The sequence below is a fragment of the Suricata suricatta genome, chromosome 2, assembly GCF_006229205.1.
Source record: "Suricata suricatta isolate VVHF042 chromosome 2, meerkat_22Aug2017_6uvM2_HiC, whole genome shotgun sequence".
In the NCBI taxonomy this organism is placed as follows: Eukaryota; Metazoa; Chordata; class Mammalia; order Carnivora; family Herpestidae; genus Suricata; species Suricata suricatta.
The window spans coordinates 161,158,199-161,171,101 of record NC_043701.1 but is presented as its reverse complement, the minus strand read 5'-3'; the positions used below and the strand labels follow the sequence as shown (position 1 = coordinate 161,171,101).

The window sequence follows — 12,903 nt, the reverse complement described above, 5'->3', positions numbered from 1 at the left end:
CATTGCCGGCCCGAGAGATGGGACAGCGCCAGCAGCTCCATTGCAGGCTCGCACCTCCCACCCGGCCCCCCTCCTTGCCAGTGTGCCGCAGCCATGTTTGGAAGGGACCACTTCTGATTGGCTTCTCCTGGGAATGAAGACGGCCAGCAGAGGTGCTAATTGTGACAACTGAGTGGGAGGTTTGTGTGATGATTATCTGTCCAAGCAGAATTACACTGAAACCCCCCAACTCATTTCACAGCAGCTACCCAGGAGCCATTCAGCGATGGCAATTTAGTTTCATTCCCAGGCCCGGCAAGATTTGATTGAGGAGTAAATATGGTTTGTCCTCCCTGAAGTAAAATTTTGTTTAAGTCTTGAACAAGTTATCCTCTCCTTTTTAGGGCAAATTGTATAACCACTGCTGAAAGCTCAGCCGTAAGTGTCAGTTTGCTAACTTATCCTGTCTAGGATAGTTAGCTCTGGTGGAGCACCAAGTCATTATGCTAAACAGAAAATAGGCAATACCTCCGTACCTAGAGACATCAGAAAAGTCAAGATGAAGAGCACCTAAATTATCAATATTAAGTTTTAATTGTTTCTTTCATGGGAACATGTTTCTTAAAAGTGATGAATAAAAGAACATGATATTTTCGGAACTGACCTTTAGGTTTCATTCAGTATATGCTTCTGTCACTTTGTATTTGTTCACAATTATTGTATTCCATTGAACACTATAGTCCTTTCTGGTTGTCAGAATGGATTTTCATTAGGGAGTAATTATTTTCCTAATTAGCCTCAGCCTTTATCCATGTGATAATGGAATCTTTGGGTCCCCTGGGCCATGTTTGATATTCATTTTATTTACCCTCTTTTGGGTTCCCTGTCATGTTCTTTTCATCTTTGTATAGCTGTGAGACAGGATTTAAAGACGGGGACCTCTTCATGTCTTACCGGAGTATGTTCCAGGATGTGAGAGATGCTGTTGACTGGGTTCATTACAAGGTACCTGGGGGCTGCTGTATCACCTGCTCACTCTGTGGCATGTTTTATGGTCTGACATTAACTTTCCAAGTGCAAACAGAGCAGAATTTTTCTTCCATTTAAAAAAAAAAAAAAAAGGATTTGCCCCCTAGTGCTTTGTCCTGCTTTCAGAAGTTATGTGATCTTCCCTCCGTGATCCCACTTGGCTTCCAGTTCTGATTTCAGTTTGCATTTCCCAAACTTAGAAGAGATTTTAGTGTTAAGATTACACTTGCCCTACCCTTTGAAGATGATTATGGTCTGTTTTTTCCCAATACCTCCTGCTTAACTAATACATTAACTAATTAAAGTTACACTTACTCTAAATTATACTGAATAAAATATCAAAGACCTTTTGATTTCTAGTTTAAAATAAACATAGTTTTATATTTTAAATACATTTTGGAGGCAGAGTTGCCTCCAAATTATATCTGCTTTATCATGGCCTTCTCTAGTTTATCTACTTTTCCATTTTGGTAAATACTTAAAAAATACATTTGGGTTGATAGTAGACAGAATTTTTTGTATAAACTGTTAAAAACTGATTTTGTTCTTATTTTTCTTCCTTTCTTTTTTTTTTCCTGTAGGGTTCCCTTAAGGAAAAGACAGTGGAAAATCTTGAGAAGTATGTAGTCAAAGATGTAAGTAATAAAGGAGAAAATAGATCTGCAAATCAGGGAAATGAATGACAAACCTGTTTATAATGAAATAGACAAGGAAACATACTAATTTGTCTTGACATAACATATGTCAAGTACAATCACCAGGAATTTTCAGCTAGAACATAGGTCTTAGAATAGTCTTTCCTGTTTGTTCCTAGGCAAGAAGATCCAGTATATTATTTGTCCTTTTAGCTCTAATCAGAGTAACAGTAGCTAGAGTACTATGTGCACATCACTGTACTAAGTGATTACATGCCCTTTCATCTTCCCTGTAACTCTGAGTGAGGTATTGTTACCTCTGCTTTATAGATAAACTGAGGCGGGTGCCTGGGTGGCTCAGTTGGTTAAGCATCTGATTCTTGATTTCAGCTCAGGTCATTATCTCATGGTCGTGAAATCAAGCCTCACATTGGGCTCTGTGCTGAGTGTGGATCCTGTTTAAGATTCTCTCCCTCCAGTGTGCCTGGGTGGCTCAATCAGTTAAGCGTCCAACTTAGGCTCAGGGCATGATCTCACGGTTTGTGGGTTCGAGTCCCGCATCGGGTTCTTCGCTGACAGGTAGCTCAGAGCCTGGAGCCTGCTTCAGATTCTGTGTCTCCCTCTCTCTCTGACCCTCCCCTGCTTGCTCTGTCTCTCTCTGTCTCTCAAAAATAAATAAAAAACATTAAAAAAAAAAAGATTCTCTCCCTCTGGGGGCACCTGCTCAGGTCATGATCTGTTTGTGAGTTTGAGACCTGCACTGGGCTCTCAGCTGTCAGTGCAGAGCCGTCTTCGGATCCTCTGTTTCCCTCTCTCTTTCTGCTCTTCCCCAACTTACACTTGCTGTCTCTCAAAATAAATAACTTTTTTTAAAAGATTCTCTCCCTCTGGGGTGCCTGGGTGGCCCAGTTGGTTAAGCATCTGACTCTTGATTTTGGCTAAAGTCATAAATCTCACAGTTCATGAGATTGAGCTCCACATTGGGCTCTGCGCTGATAGCATGGAGCCTGCTTGGGATTCTCTCTCTATCTCTCCCTCCCTCCCTCCCTCCCTCCCTCTCTCTCTCTCTATCTCTATCTCTCTATCTCTCTCTCCCTCTCCCTCTCCCTCTCTCTCTCTCTCTCTCTCCCTCCCTCTCTCCCTCCCTCCCTCCCTCTCTCCCCCCTCTTAAACTTGCATTCTTCCTCTCTCTAAAAAAAAACTCTTAAAAAAAAGATTCTCTCCCTTTCTCAGCCCCTCCCCTACAAGTGCTCTCTCAAAAACTAGAAAAAATAAAAAATAAAAAACCCCAAGGAACAGAGGTTACATAACTTGTCCAAGTTTATACATCTATAATTAATAGAATTGTGGCAATGTTAATTTCTTCGTTTTGATCATTGTGCTATGGATATGTAAGATCTTTAATATTAAGGGAAGCTAGATGAAGAATATATGGGAAAAAAATCAGGCTAGTTTAATTAACATATAGTGTACTGTTGGTTTCGGGAGTAGAATTTAGTGGTTCATCACTTAACATACAACACCCAGTGCTTATCCCAACAACTGCCCTCCTTAATACCCATTCTTCCCCACTTCCCATCCAGCAACCCTCTGTTTTCTATATTTAAGTCTTTTATGCTTTGCCTCCTTCCTGTTTTTTTCTTCCCTTCCCCTATGTTTATGTTTTGTTTCTTAAATTCCACGAGTGAAATCATATATTTGTCTTTCTCTGACTTATTTTGCTTAGCATGATACATCTAGTTCCATCCATGTTGCAAATATTTGGCAAGATTTCCTTCTTATTGATTGCTGAGTAATATTCCTGTGTGTGTGTGTGTGTGTGTGTGTGTGTGTGTGTGTGTGTGAGAGAGAGAGAGAGAGAGAGAGAGAGAGAGAGAGAGAGAGAGAGAGAGAGAGAATCACATTTTCTTTATCCATTCTTTAGTCAGTGGACATTTGGGCTCTTCCCATATTTGGCTATTGTCGATAGTGCTATGAACATTGGGGTGCATGTGCCCCTTCGAATTAGCATTTTTGTATCCCTTGGATAGTAGGAAATTGCTGGGTCATAGGGTAGTTCTATTTTTAACTTTTTGAGAGACCTCTGTACTGTTTTCCGGAGTGGCTGGTATTCCCAGCAATAGTGCAAAAATTTGGAACTATTTTAATGTCAGAAGGAAACAGCTCCAAGATGATATTCCACAGAATATGAATAGTGGAATGCACTTTTTTCAAAGTACTTTGGTACAGATTTATTAGTGTTATCAGTCTTTGTACTTCCTTTTCCCCCTCCACTCCTACTTCTACTCGTTTCAAGAGAAAATACTGAGGGGTTCATGAGAGGTCCAGGAGAATTTGAGTGAGGGAACCTATTTAGTGGTTTCCTTCTAGTCTCATCAGGAGTTAGAATTTCCTCACATATCTGCAGATGGGTCTGAGCATTTCTAGGTTGCATCCTGCACATGGCATTTCATTCTACAAGGTGATTTGTAAGACAAAAGCCTACACAGGGAAGCCATAGCTTGTGTTCTCCTTGTAGAGTATTTTGCTGGTGATGTTTAAAATCAGCTTTTTCTCACCTTTAATATACCTCATTCATATACTTTTAAGAGATTACAAGGTAATTTAAACTCTTTCCTGAGGCAGGCATGAAGATCGTAGAGATGGTTTTATTTTTTAATTTTATTTAAGTTTTTGCTTTTTGTTTTTTGTAATCTCTACACCCAATGATGGGGCTCAAACTCAGAAGCCTGAGGTCTAGTTAGTTACATGCTCTTCTGACTGAGCCTGCCAGGTGTCCTGAGGCGTTTTTAATAAGCATATTTAATAATATATTTAATAAGAATATCTATCATTTTATATATACATCTATACATTATATACACTGTGTATACTACATATCTTAATACTTCATGCATAGTGATAATGTGGTCTTTTAAATGTAAAATTCTGAAAGCAACCAACCCTCAAAGCACATCCCCTATTCTTATTTAGGTAGACAAAAGTTGAAGTGTAAGAAGACTATATATTTGTGTTTTAACATATCACTCATCATCCTTTTACATTTCAGGGAAAACTGCCTTTGCTTCTGAGTCGAATGAAGGAAGTAGGGAAAGTGTTTCTTGCCACCAACAGTGACTATAAATATACAGATGTAAGTGCCTAATGTTCATACTTGTTTGTTTATACAGAGAAATTATTTTGGCCTAAGGAACTGTGAATGAAGATAATGATGACACTCGTTAAGTGAGGGTAGTTTTTTGCCATATCATTGTGAGAGGAGAGTGAAAAAAAAAACACACAGCAAAAGGGCTACATTGGAATGGTTCTCAGATTTTTCTAAATATTTCTTTTGACTTTTCCCTGATTACAGTTGATTACTTGAAAGCTTTAATTTGGAGGTTAAAGTATTTGTGCTGATTTTAAAAAAGCTTTTCATCTTTTTGGTTCATCATTTATATAAACTCGAGAGGTCACACATTTATTTACTGCATATGTGTAAATGCCCTCCCTCCTGCTGGGAGCCAGACAGCAGTAGATGGTGCAAAGGTATTTGGACTATTCGCCATCAGAATTTACTATGTTTAACGTAGACATTTCTTTGCCAGGACTAAAGCATGTGGAAAAGCCAATTTAACTTCTTGGCCTCATCTTAGTGTTGCTAAGACAGTTACAGGTTTATAGTGCTAGCAAACAGTCCAGTGCTCTGCAAGTCTCTATGTAAAATCTTGATTTAGAAATCTGGTGATTTGGAATAAGCAGTCGTACAAAGCCAACAAATCTGATGGTTTATTGGTTTGGTTAATCTAGAAACAATAAATAGTAAGGAGGCCAAGGAATATTTCCATGCAAGTCATTAATTTTGTCGATGCCCTGACCTCAGATACTCATTCCAAACATGTGTTCCTGTCCACTAAGAGGATTCGGTAGGGATATATGGATGACGTGTACAAAATGAAGAAGCCTATGTCCTACTGAGAATGTCAATTTTAGTTTGTTATGTTGAAGCATTAGTTTCTGTCTTTACCTGTCATGCTTTCGTAAACTTAGGGGAAACAAGAATGTGATGAATCCTATATTGAAAAAGACATGTCATATGAAAGGGTTGGGTTTGAAGTTTTTTAGGTGCTACATACCTTTTGCAAAAGTAGTATATGGATCTTATGTTGGATTTTTTTTCTTCCAGAAAATTATGACTTACCTGTTTGATTTCCCACATGGCCCCAAGGTACTATATGTAACTTAACAGACCATTGTTTTTAGTACTAATGAATGCATTTAGTGATCCTAGAATATTGAGAGTAAGGAATTGTCACAACTCATCTAGAAATCATTAAACTTAAAAGCAAGGCAGGGACTAGTATAGTTTAACATTGCTAGGGATTTGAAAATATAGTAGACAGAAATAATTTGTGTTATTTAGTAGGATGGGATCAGAATAATTATGTCCAAGAAGCTCTGTGTGGAGTCATTAAGTTTGTATGGCAAAGAAAAGACTTTTCACATTGAGGAAGATATGTGATTAAAAGAAGCAGAAGAAATGTATATTCTTGACAACTTCTAGATACTACTCTTTGTTATTGCTGAGTTTTGTGCCAAGAACAGTTAACCTTGATATTTAGCAGAGAAGCCTTCATTTGCATAGCGTGGCTACACTTACATTTAAGGAATACTCATTGCAAGCTAGTCACATCCTTGTGGGATTTAGTCCTCCTTTGAATAAATATCAGTAAATCTCTGTTTTGAGGTCACCCAAAAGCACAGCTTGACCATACAAGTTTAATACCATGGTTCCACTTCAGGATAGAAATCATGTTAATAGGTATAACTTCTCTGTTAGTGCTGTGATGAGCCTCCAGTGTGAGCCAAGGCTACTGTGTGCCTAGAGCCATTATTCTGAGAACCAGTGAAATTTGCTAGTAATAGTTCCATGTTAGTTCATATATGTAAGTTCTGATGCTGATCTGCCTTTTTCTTAAACTGTCTCTTAAATATTGATTTGCATCTTTCCTTTGCCCCTTTGAGCCTTTTTGAGAGTGTGAGGACACTTTTCCTTCATATGTTAAATTGCTGTGAAATATTAGTAGAGGAAATGACTTAAAATGTGTTCATTTATATTTTCAACTTGCCTGCTTCCAAAAGAATGTGGCCTGTAAGGCACAATATGTTTTTAATACAATAGTGGGATCTTCTGTGTATAACTAATATGTCTACATTCCTTACATTTGAGTGAGATTAAATATTAGTGCCTCAAGGGTTAGGAGTGATGTTTTGGCTTTTGCTGTTTCTCAACCTCATCAGCCTGGGAGCTCCCATCGACCATGGCAGTCCTACTTTGACCTGATCTTGGTGGATGCACGGAAGCCACTCTTTTTTGGAGAAGGCACAGTACTGCGTCAGGTGGATACTGTAAGTCAGGAAGGTGATCTTGTCTGCTAGCGCATTCTCCTTCATATTTCTCCTTTCCCCACTCTTACTCTTTAGGAAACATTTTTATTATCCATATCTTTTTTTAATTTAAGAGTTTTAATCTTAATTGAGATAGCCCACTAATTTCAGAAGAATATAATTCAAAAGTGCCTTTTCATTTAGATGCCTATCCAGATTGCATTTTGGGTGGAGATTGTGATAGAACAGTAAATTATTAGAAAGTCTATCTTCTCTTCTTACAGAAAACTGGCAAGCTGAAAATTGGTACCTACACAGGCCCCTTACAACATGGCATCGTCTACTCAGGAGGTGAGTCACAGATTTCCCTTTACTTAGTTTAAGTCTTTGTTCAGACTTCATTGTGAAAGCTCTGGTGTCTTCCTCGCATAGTGCCCCATACTCTTTAGTATTCTGAAGATACGGTCTCCTAGAGGAAACTGCCTCAGTCACCTGCTAATGCAAGAGGAGTGAGGGAGAACAGGTTCGAGAAGTTGTTAGTATGTCCTAGTGAGTCTTTGATTTTCACTATAAGGATCAGGTTTTCCTCATCCTTTTACGTATTTGAGACGGTTCTCAAAGGGGTCCTGAAGGAACCTCTATGGATCCTGATGCATATTTTGTTGCAATGAAAAGCTGTTCAATAAAACGAAATTAGTGTCAGATGTGTGATGACAAATGGCGGTGGTGCTGTGGGAGAGTTACTAAAGCTGATGAGACACGTAGTTTTGTTGCTCTTGGATTTGGTTATCAAGAGCTCTGGTTAGCACAGTGGAGCTGAAGGTCTTGCGTTAGAGGTAATAACGGAAATGATGAAAGAAAAACAATGGTGGGTCTTTAAGGTGAGTGAGCCCCTACTTCTAGTCTGTTCCTTGCATAAGAATAAAATTAATCAGTACAGCATCTAATGGTTTATGGTACTTAGAATGCTTATTTTTAATATGGAGACAGTTTTGTTTTCCCATTATTCATCCTCTTGTTTCAGGTTCATCTGATACAGTCTGTGATCTGTTGGGAGCTAAGGGCAAGGACATTTTGTATATCGGAGATCACATTTTTGGGGACATCTTAAAATCAAAGAAACGACAAGGGTGGCGAACTTTCTTGGTGATTCCTGAACTTGCACAGGAGCTGCACGTCTGGACTGATAAGAGCTGTAAGGAGCCATTACTCTTATTTTATATCTAAAGGGCCAGCTGTGAATCAGTCTTCTGTATGTGGGGAGAAAAGGAGGGGGGCAGAGGTGATCAAAGATCGTTGGAGACTTCCCTCCACCCAGATATGTTACAGAACTCCTGAATTTGAGGAAATAGAGGTTCTTGTGTTCAGCCTTTCTCTTGAATTCCTTCAGGGTTAAGGATGGAATGTTGCTATCCTGAATTCTCTTACTATAGCAAATTGAATTCCACTTTCTGCTGTAGTCCCATCTTTTCCAACCACCCGGACTAATTCCCTCTCTCTCTGTCACCAGCCTGTATCTGTGATGTGGGGGCATTGTTGGCTTTGAGTAGTAATTATATCCTTTTTTCCCTTCTTTTGCTCTTCTGAGAAGTAGAGAATGAGGCCAAATTGTACTCTGTACATGGAACTGAGCTATAGGCCTACTTCTGTAAACCTGTTGGACCTGGAAATTCTCCAGCGGGTCCTAGCTCGGACCACCCACGGTGCGGGGAGAGGTACTGCCCAGGTGGTTACCAGAGCTCTACTACCGCTACCGCATGCCCTTAGGCAAGTTACCGGGGTATCTGGTGTGTTAGGTTCCTCAGATATGAAAATGAGGCTAATTCCTACTTCATTAAGTTGAGACTTAACTGGAATAATGTAGTGTATAAAGATACAAGTAACAACCTTTCTCAACCTAGGCTCCTCATCTGACCCACAGAACAGAGCAGTTGCTTGGAATGATTCTCGGTTCTCCCAAACATGGTAGATAAAAAAAATGTTATCACGAGTATATACATTAGGACTTCTCTTTGGGGAACCCAGGTTGAGAAAGGCCAGAACCCCTACAAAGCAGGCAGCAGAAGCTGGCTGTTGTTTGACCTTGGTGAGATTTTCTGGCTAGTCTTTGATCTGCATTTTCTACCTCTGAAATTCTATAAATCTAGTTGATTTGGCTCTATTTCCTGGATTTGTGACTCTCGACACGTCACCTAATCCTCATTCTTTGATCTTAAAATGGAAGTGTTAACATTTATTTTGATGATACACTTCTGATGGGATACAGATTAGCACTTAGCATCCGTTTGGAAAGAAGAGTCATAGCCAGCGGGGTTGAAGTAGAAGAAATCATGGCTTTCATCTGCTGCCAGATCCCAAGACTGGGTTTTCCTGAAGCAAGAGAATGAAGTCATTTTGTACACTCACCATAGCTTTACTTTTCAGTCGTGTCTGCAGCCTCTTAACTTTGTTCCAGCAGTAGTTAAAAACTGGATGCTTTTTATTTAAAATATTTTTCTTTTCCTTCCAAACTTTAGCACTATTTGAAGAGCTTCAGAGCTTGGATATTTTCTTGGCTGAACTCTACAAGTAAGTTTCCAGATTCTAAAAATAAACATTTCTTCCCTAAAACCATCTACCTCTTTAAGAATCACCTAGGTATAGAGACCTCCTTCCTAGAGATTTTCAGTGGAGTTTTTTTTTTTTTTTTTTTTTTTTTTACCTCCAGGCACCTTGACAGCAGCAGCAATGAGCGCCCTGACATTAGTTCCATCCAGAGACGTATTAAGGTATCCAAATGGGATTTGGGAGAGATCTTGGAAAATAAAGTTGTGATTTTTGTCTTGATCCTGTGATGTAAGGATAGGCACGTGGGCTGTACCTCACAACTACTAGTCTCTCGTCTGTTGCAGAAAGTAACACATGACATGGACATGTGCTACGGGATGATGGGGAGTTTGTTCCGCAGCGGCTCCCGGCAGACCCTCTTCGCAAGCCAGGTGATGCGCTACGCTGACCTCTATGCGGCCTCCTTCATCAACCTGCTGTATTACCCCTTCAGCTACCTCTTCAGAGCTGCCCACGTCTTGGTGAGTTGACACAGTTGTAGGCTGCTCTTTACAATAAAGATGGACACTTCCGTCTGAGAGCTGCAGCCAGCTTTGTGGGATGACACAGGAGAGTTGGAGGGGCAGAGAGAGAGAATCCCAAGCAGGGTCCATGCTGTCAGCACAGAGCACAACATGGGGCTCCATAACCCAGGGCTTGATCCTACGACCTGTGAGATCATGTCCTGAGCCAAACTCAAGAGTTGGCCATTTGAGTGACTCAGGTGCCCCTGGGTCTTTTTTTCCTAATGTGCAAAAGCCCATAAGCTGGTTCCATGTTTGCACCAAAAGGGATCTTTGAGAAGGTAGGATCAAGTCAAGACTTTCCTCTTTTCTGGGCACTAAGAGAAATACAGTTTTTATATTGCTGTGTTCCGATAATGATCTGTAACAGGACTGTTTGGTGCTGTGAAATAAGAATCTTTCTCCCCCATCTTTTCTAGTTTCAGGCTGTAATTACTGAGGTCTGGGTTGTTTTAAGAGTTGAGGCTGAGAGAGAAAAGGCAGCTTTAGGTAGTTCCAGGAAGACAACTCAAGTATCTAATTTGGCTTGGTCTTTGATCCGTTAGAGACCTGTCTCTACACAGCCACCTAACTGAGAAGGGGTTAGGATTTGGCAAACTGTTTTACTCCACCTGATTTCTGATCCTCTGACTTTGTTCTAGATGCCTCACGAATCAACGGTGGAACACACACATGTAGATATTAATGAGATGGAGTCCCCTCTTGCCACCCGGAACCGCACGTCAGTTGATTTCAAAGATACCGATTACAAGCGGCACCAGTTGACCCGGTCGATTAGTGAGATTAAACCCCCCAACCTCTTCCCACTGGCCCCCCAGGAAATTACACACTGCCATGATGAAGATGATGATGAAGAGGAGGAAGAGGAGGAAGAATAAGGAGGAAAACCAAAACTGACCATCCATTAAACACGTTTTGGCAGGACTCACAGGAACAAAGGATATCCCTGTTTGGGTTCTTGTGGGTGGGGGAGTTCCATCAGAGGTACATCTGCGAAGTTTCTGAAGACCTTAAAATGTTCTAATCATAGATACTTCCTAGTAGTTTTGTCTGTCTGCACTCTGCAGATGGCTCACGATTGTAATGGCGTCTGTATTGGAAGAAAGCAAGGGTAAAGCTGGGCTGAACTGCATGCAGAAGGCTCCGCTGTGGCTTGTGACACCGTTTCCTTGTCTGGTTTCGTCCTCAGTATGTACTGGATACACCAGGGCTAGTGACGAGTATCCGAGTGGAACAAGGGTGATGGGAAGAGGTGATCTGAAAATGATGTTATGTTACAACTTGTGCTCTTATTCCAAAATTCATCCTGAAATTTTCAGTGCATCACACAGTATTGTATGTCAGTGGAGAAATATATTGTTTCCATTATCAAATGTGGTCTTCTGTTAAGGTCAAGTTTCCTTTTATAAGCTTTGAAGTGTCCTCAGTGCCTTTGGGCAGACTGCAGGCCTCAGTGGTCTTGCACAAGTGTTTGGTTTGCTCTAGGGCTGGCCTGGAATGCACCACAGTGATTCTGCCTTGAGGTAAAAGTCTTCATCTAATCTTACATTTTTTTGATAGTAGAAATGCTTGTCATCCAAAAAACGATCTTTTTCTCATCTGGGATGAATCTGTAGAAAGAATTCGCTGCAAGAGGACAAAGGAGCAAGCCCTGTGAAACAGTGTTCCTGAGTAAAGTCATTAGCAAGGGCTGCCACCCAGACTTCCGGCCTGCCCTGTCCTCTAGGGTGGACTGTTTTCCACAGTCACGCATGAGAGGATGGGAGGCGGGCTGTGTAAGTCAGAACCTTACTGAAGCAGAGGGCACAAGCAGTGTGAATAAATGCACTTCAGAATCCCAAGAGAAATCACCTGTTTTGAACAAGAAGGGATCGTTATTGTGTCCTGGAGGGTGCTGGGCTGCCTCAACGGCACACTCAGAGTGGCTACAGCAGTTGGAAGAGTAGTGTAGACTGTCACTTTAACCTTTATATATTCCTTCCATTATTCCTGGTGAATACAGAGGGTAGAGTAGTTGCTCTAGAATTTAATAAAGTATATTTCTAATACTGACTTTGACCCCTTCCTGTAGCACAACTTTAGTAACTGTTGGTCTTCAGGTGGGTGTAGGTTTGGCTAGTGACATCAATTTGACATTCTTTTACAGGAAGATATAGTACAGCATGACTGATGGCTAAATATATAGTACTTAAATAGTCCTCACAACTTATTTGTGGGAAGTTTTTTCGTACAGGACTATGAGGTGAAACTTCGTAAAACATTTTATAGGTAGGGAACATAGTTCAGTAACCTAGCCAAGACCATAGTATCTCACCACTTTCAGGATACATGGGCTTTACATGAAGTCATGCCAAGAAGCTTTCTAACCTTTATCTACTAGGAATAGATGCTACTTTAAAAGTAATTGGATTACCAGTGCTGTTGTAAGTAGTTAAATACTGTCCCCATTTTAAATTTTAGAGAGCGTGTTTGTGCTCACCCTAGCTATTATTCTTCAGTAGCATTGCTGCCCAGTTTGGCGCAGTCTTATATTTGCTCAAAGCCAAATAATGTTAGGTGGTTACCGCTGCAGAGCTAACTTTTAATAGTACATTTATATATTTTCCCTCTTAGAGCAGGGACCATCATGATCACTTTGCTTTATTTTCCCACACTTTTTGTATTGTGTTACTACATGAGATCTTACCTGTGTAAGAGTTTCTTTTTAGCCAGGTATCTGACAGTGGGTCCAAAGATCAAAAAGGAAAACACACAATTGGAAGAAGAATCCCACTGCTGGTCAG

At 40.4% G+C, this 12,903-nt stretch overlaps 1 protein-coding gene across 8 annotated transcripts in view; it reads left to right on the top strand.

The window, feature by feature from the left end:
• The window catches only part of NT5C2 (5'-nucleotidase, cytosolic II), a 93,972-nt gene extending 81,800 nt beyond the window's left edge, over window positions 1–12,172 (top strand). For 6 of the 8 annotated variants that reach the window (XM_029932502.1, XM_029932501.1, XM_029932503.1 and 3 more), the window contains 11 exons: window positions 891–984; window positions 1,590–1,643; window positions 4,693–4,776; window positions 5,809–5,850; window positions 6,924–7,031; window positions 7,295–7,361; window positions 8,035–8,205; window positions 9,527–9,578; window positions 9,718–9,778; window positions 9,902–10,078; window positions 10,762–12,172. In XM_029932502.1, the coding sequence (XP_029788362.1) occupies window positions 891–984; window positions 1,590–1,643; window positions 4,693–4,776; window positions 5,809–5,850; window positions 6,924–7,031; window positions 7,295–7,361; window positions 8,035–8,205; window positions 9,527–9,578; window positions 9,718–9,778; window positions 9,902–10,078; window positions 10,762–10,998 (1,147 nt within the window). In that variant the 3' untranslated portion in view covers window positions 10,999–12,172. Of the gene's footprint in view, window positions 1–82; window positions 180–890; window positions 985–1,589; window positions 1,644–4,692; window positions 4,777–5,808; window positions 5,851–6,923; window positions 7,032–7,294; window positions 7,362–8,034; window positions 8,206–9,526; window positions 9,579–9,717; window positions 9,779–9,901; window positions 10,079–10,761 lie in introns of those variants that run through there. The other 2 variants (XM_029932507.1, XM_029932506.1) reach the window with 2 other exon arrangements.
• Window positions 12,173–12,903: the final 731 nt, after the last annotated feature.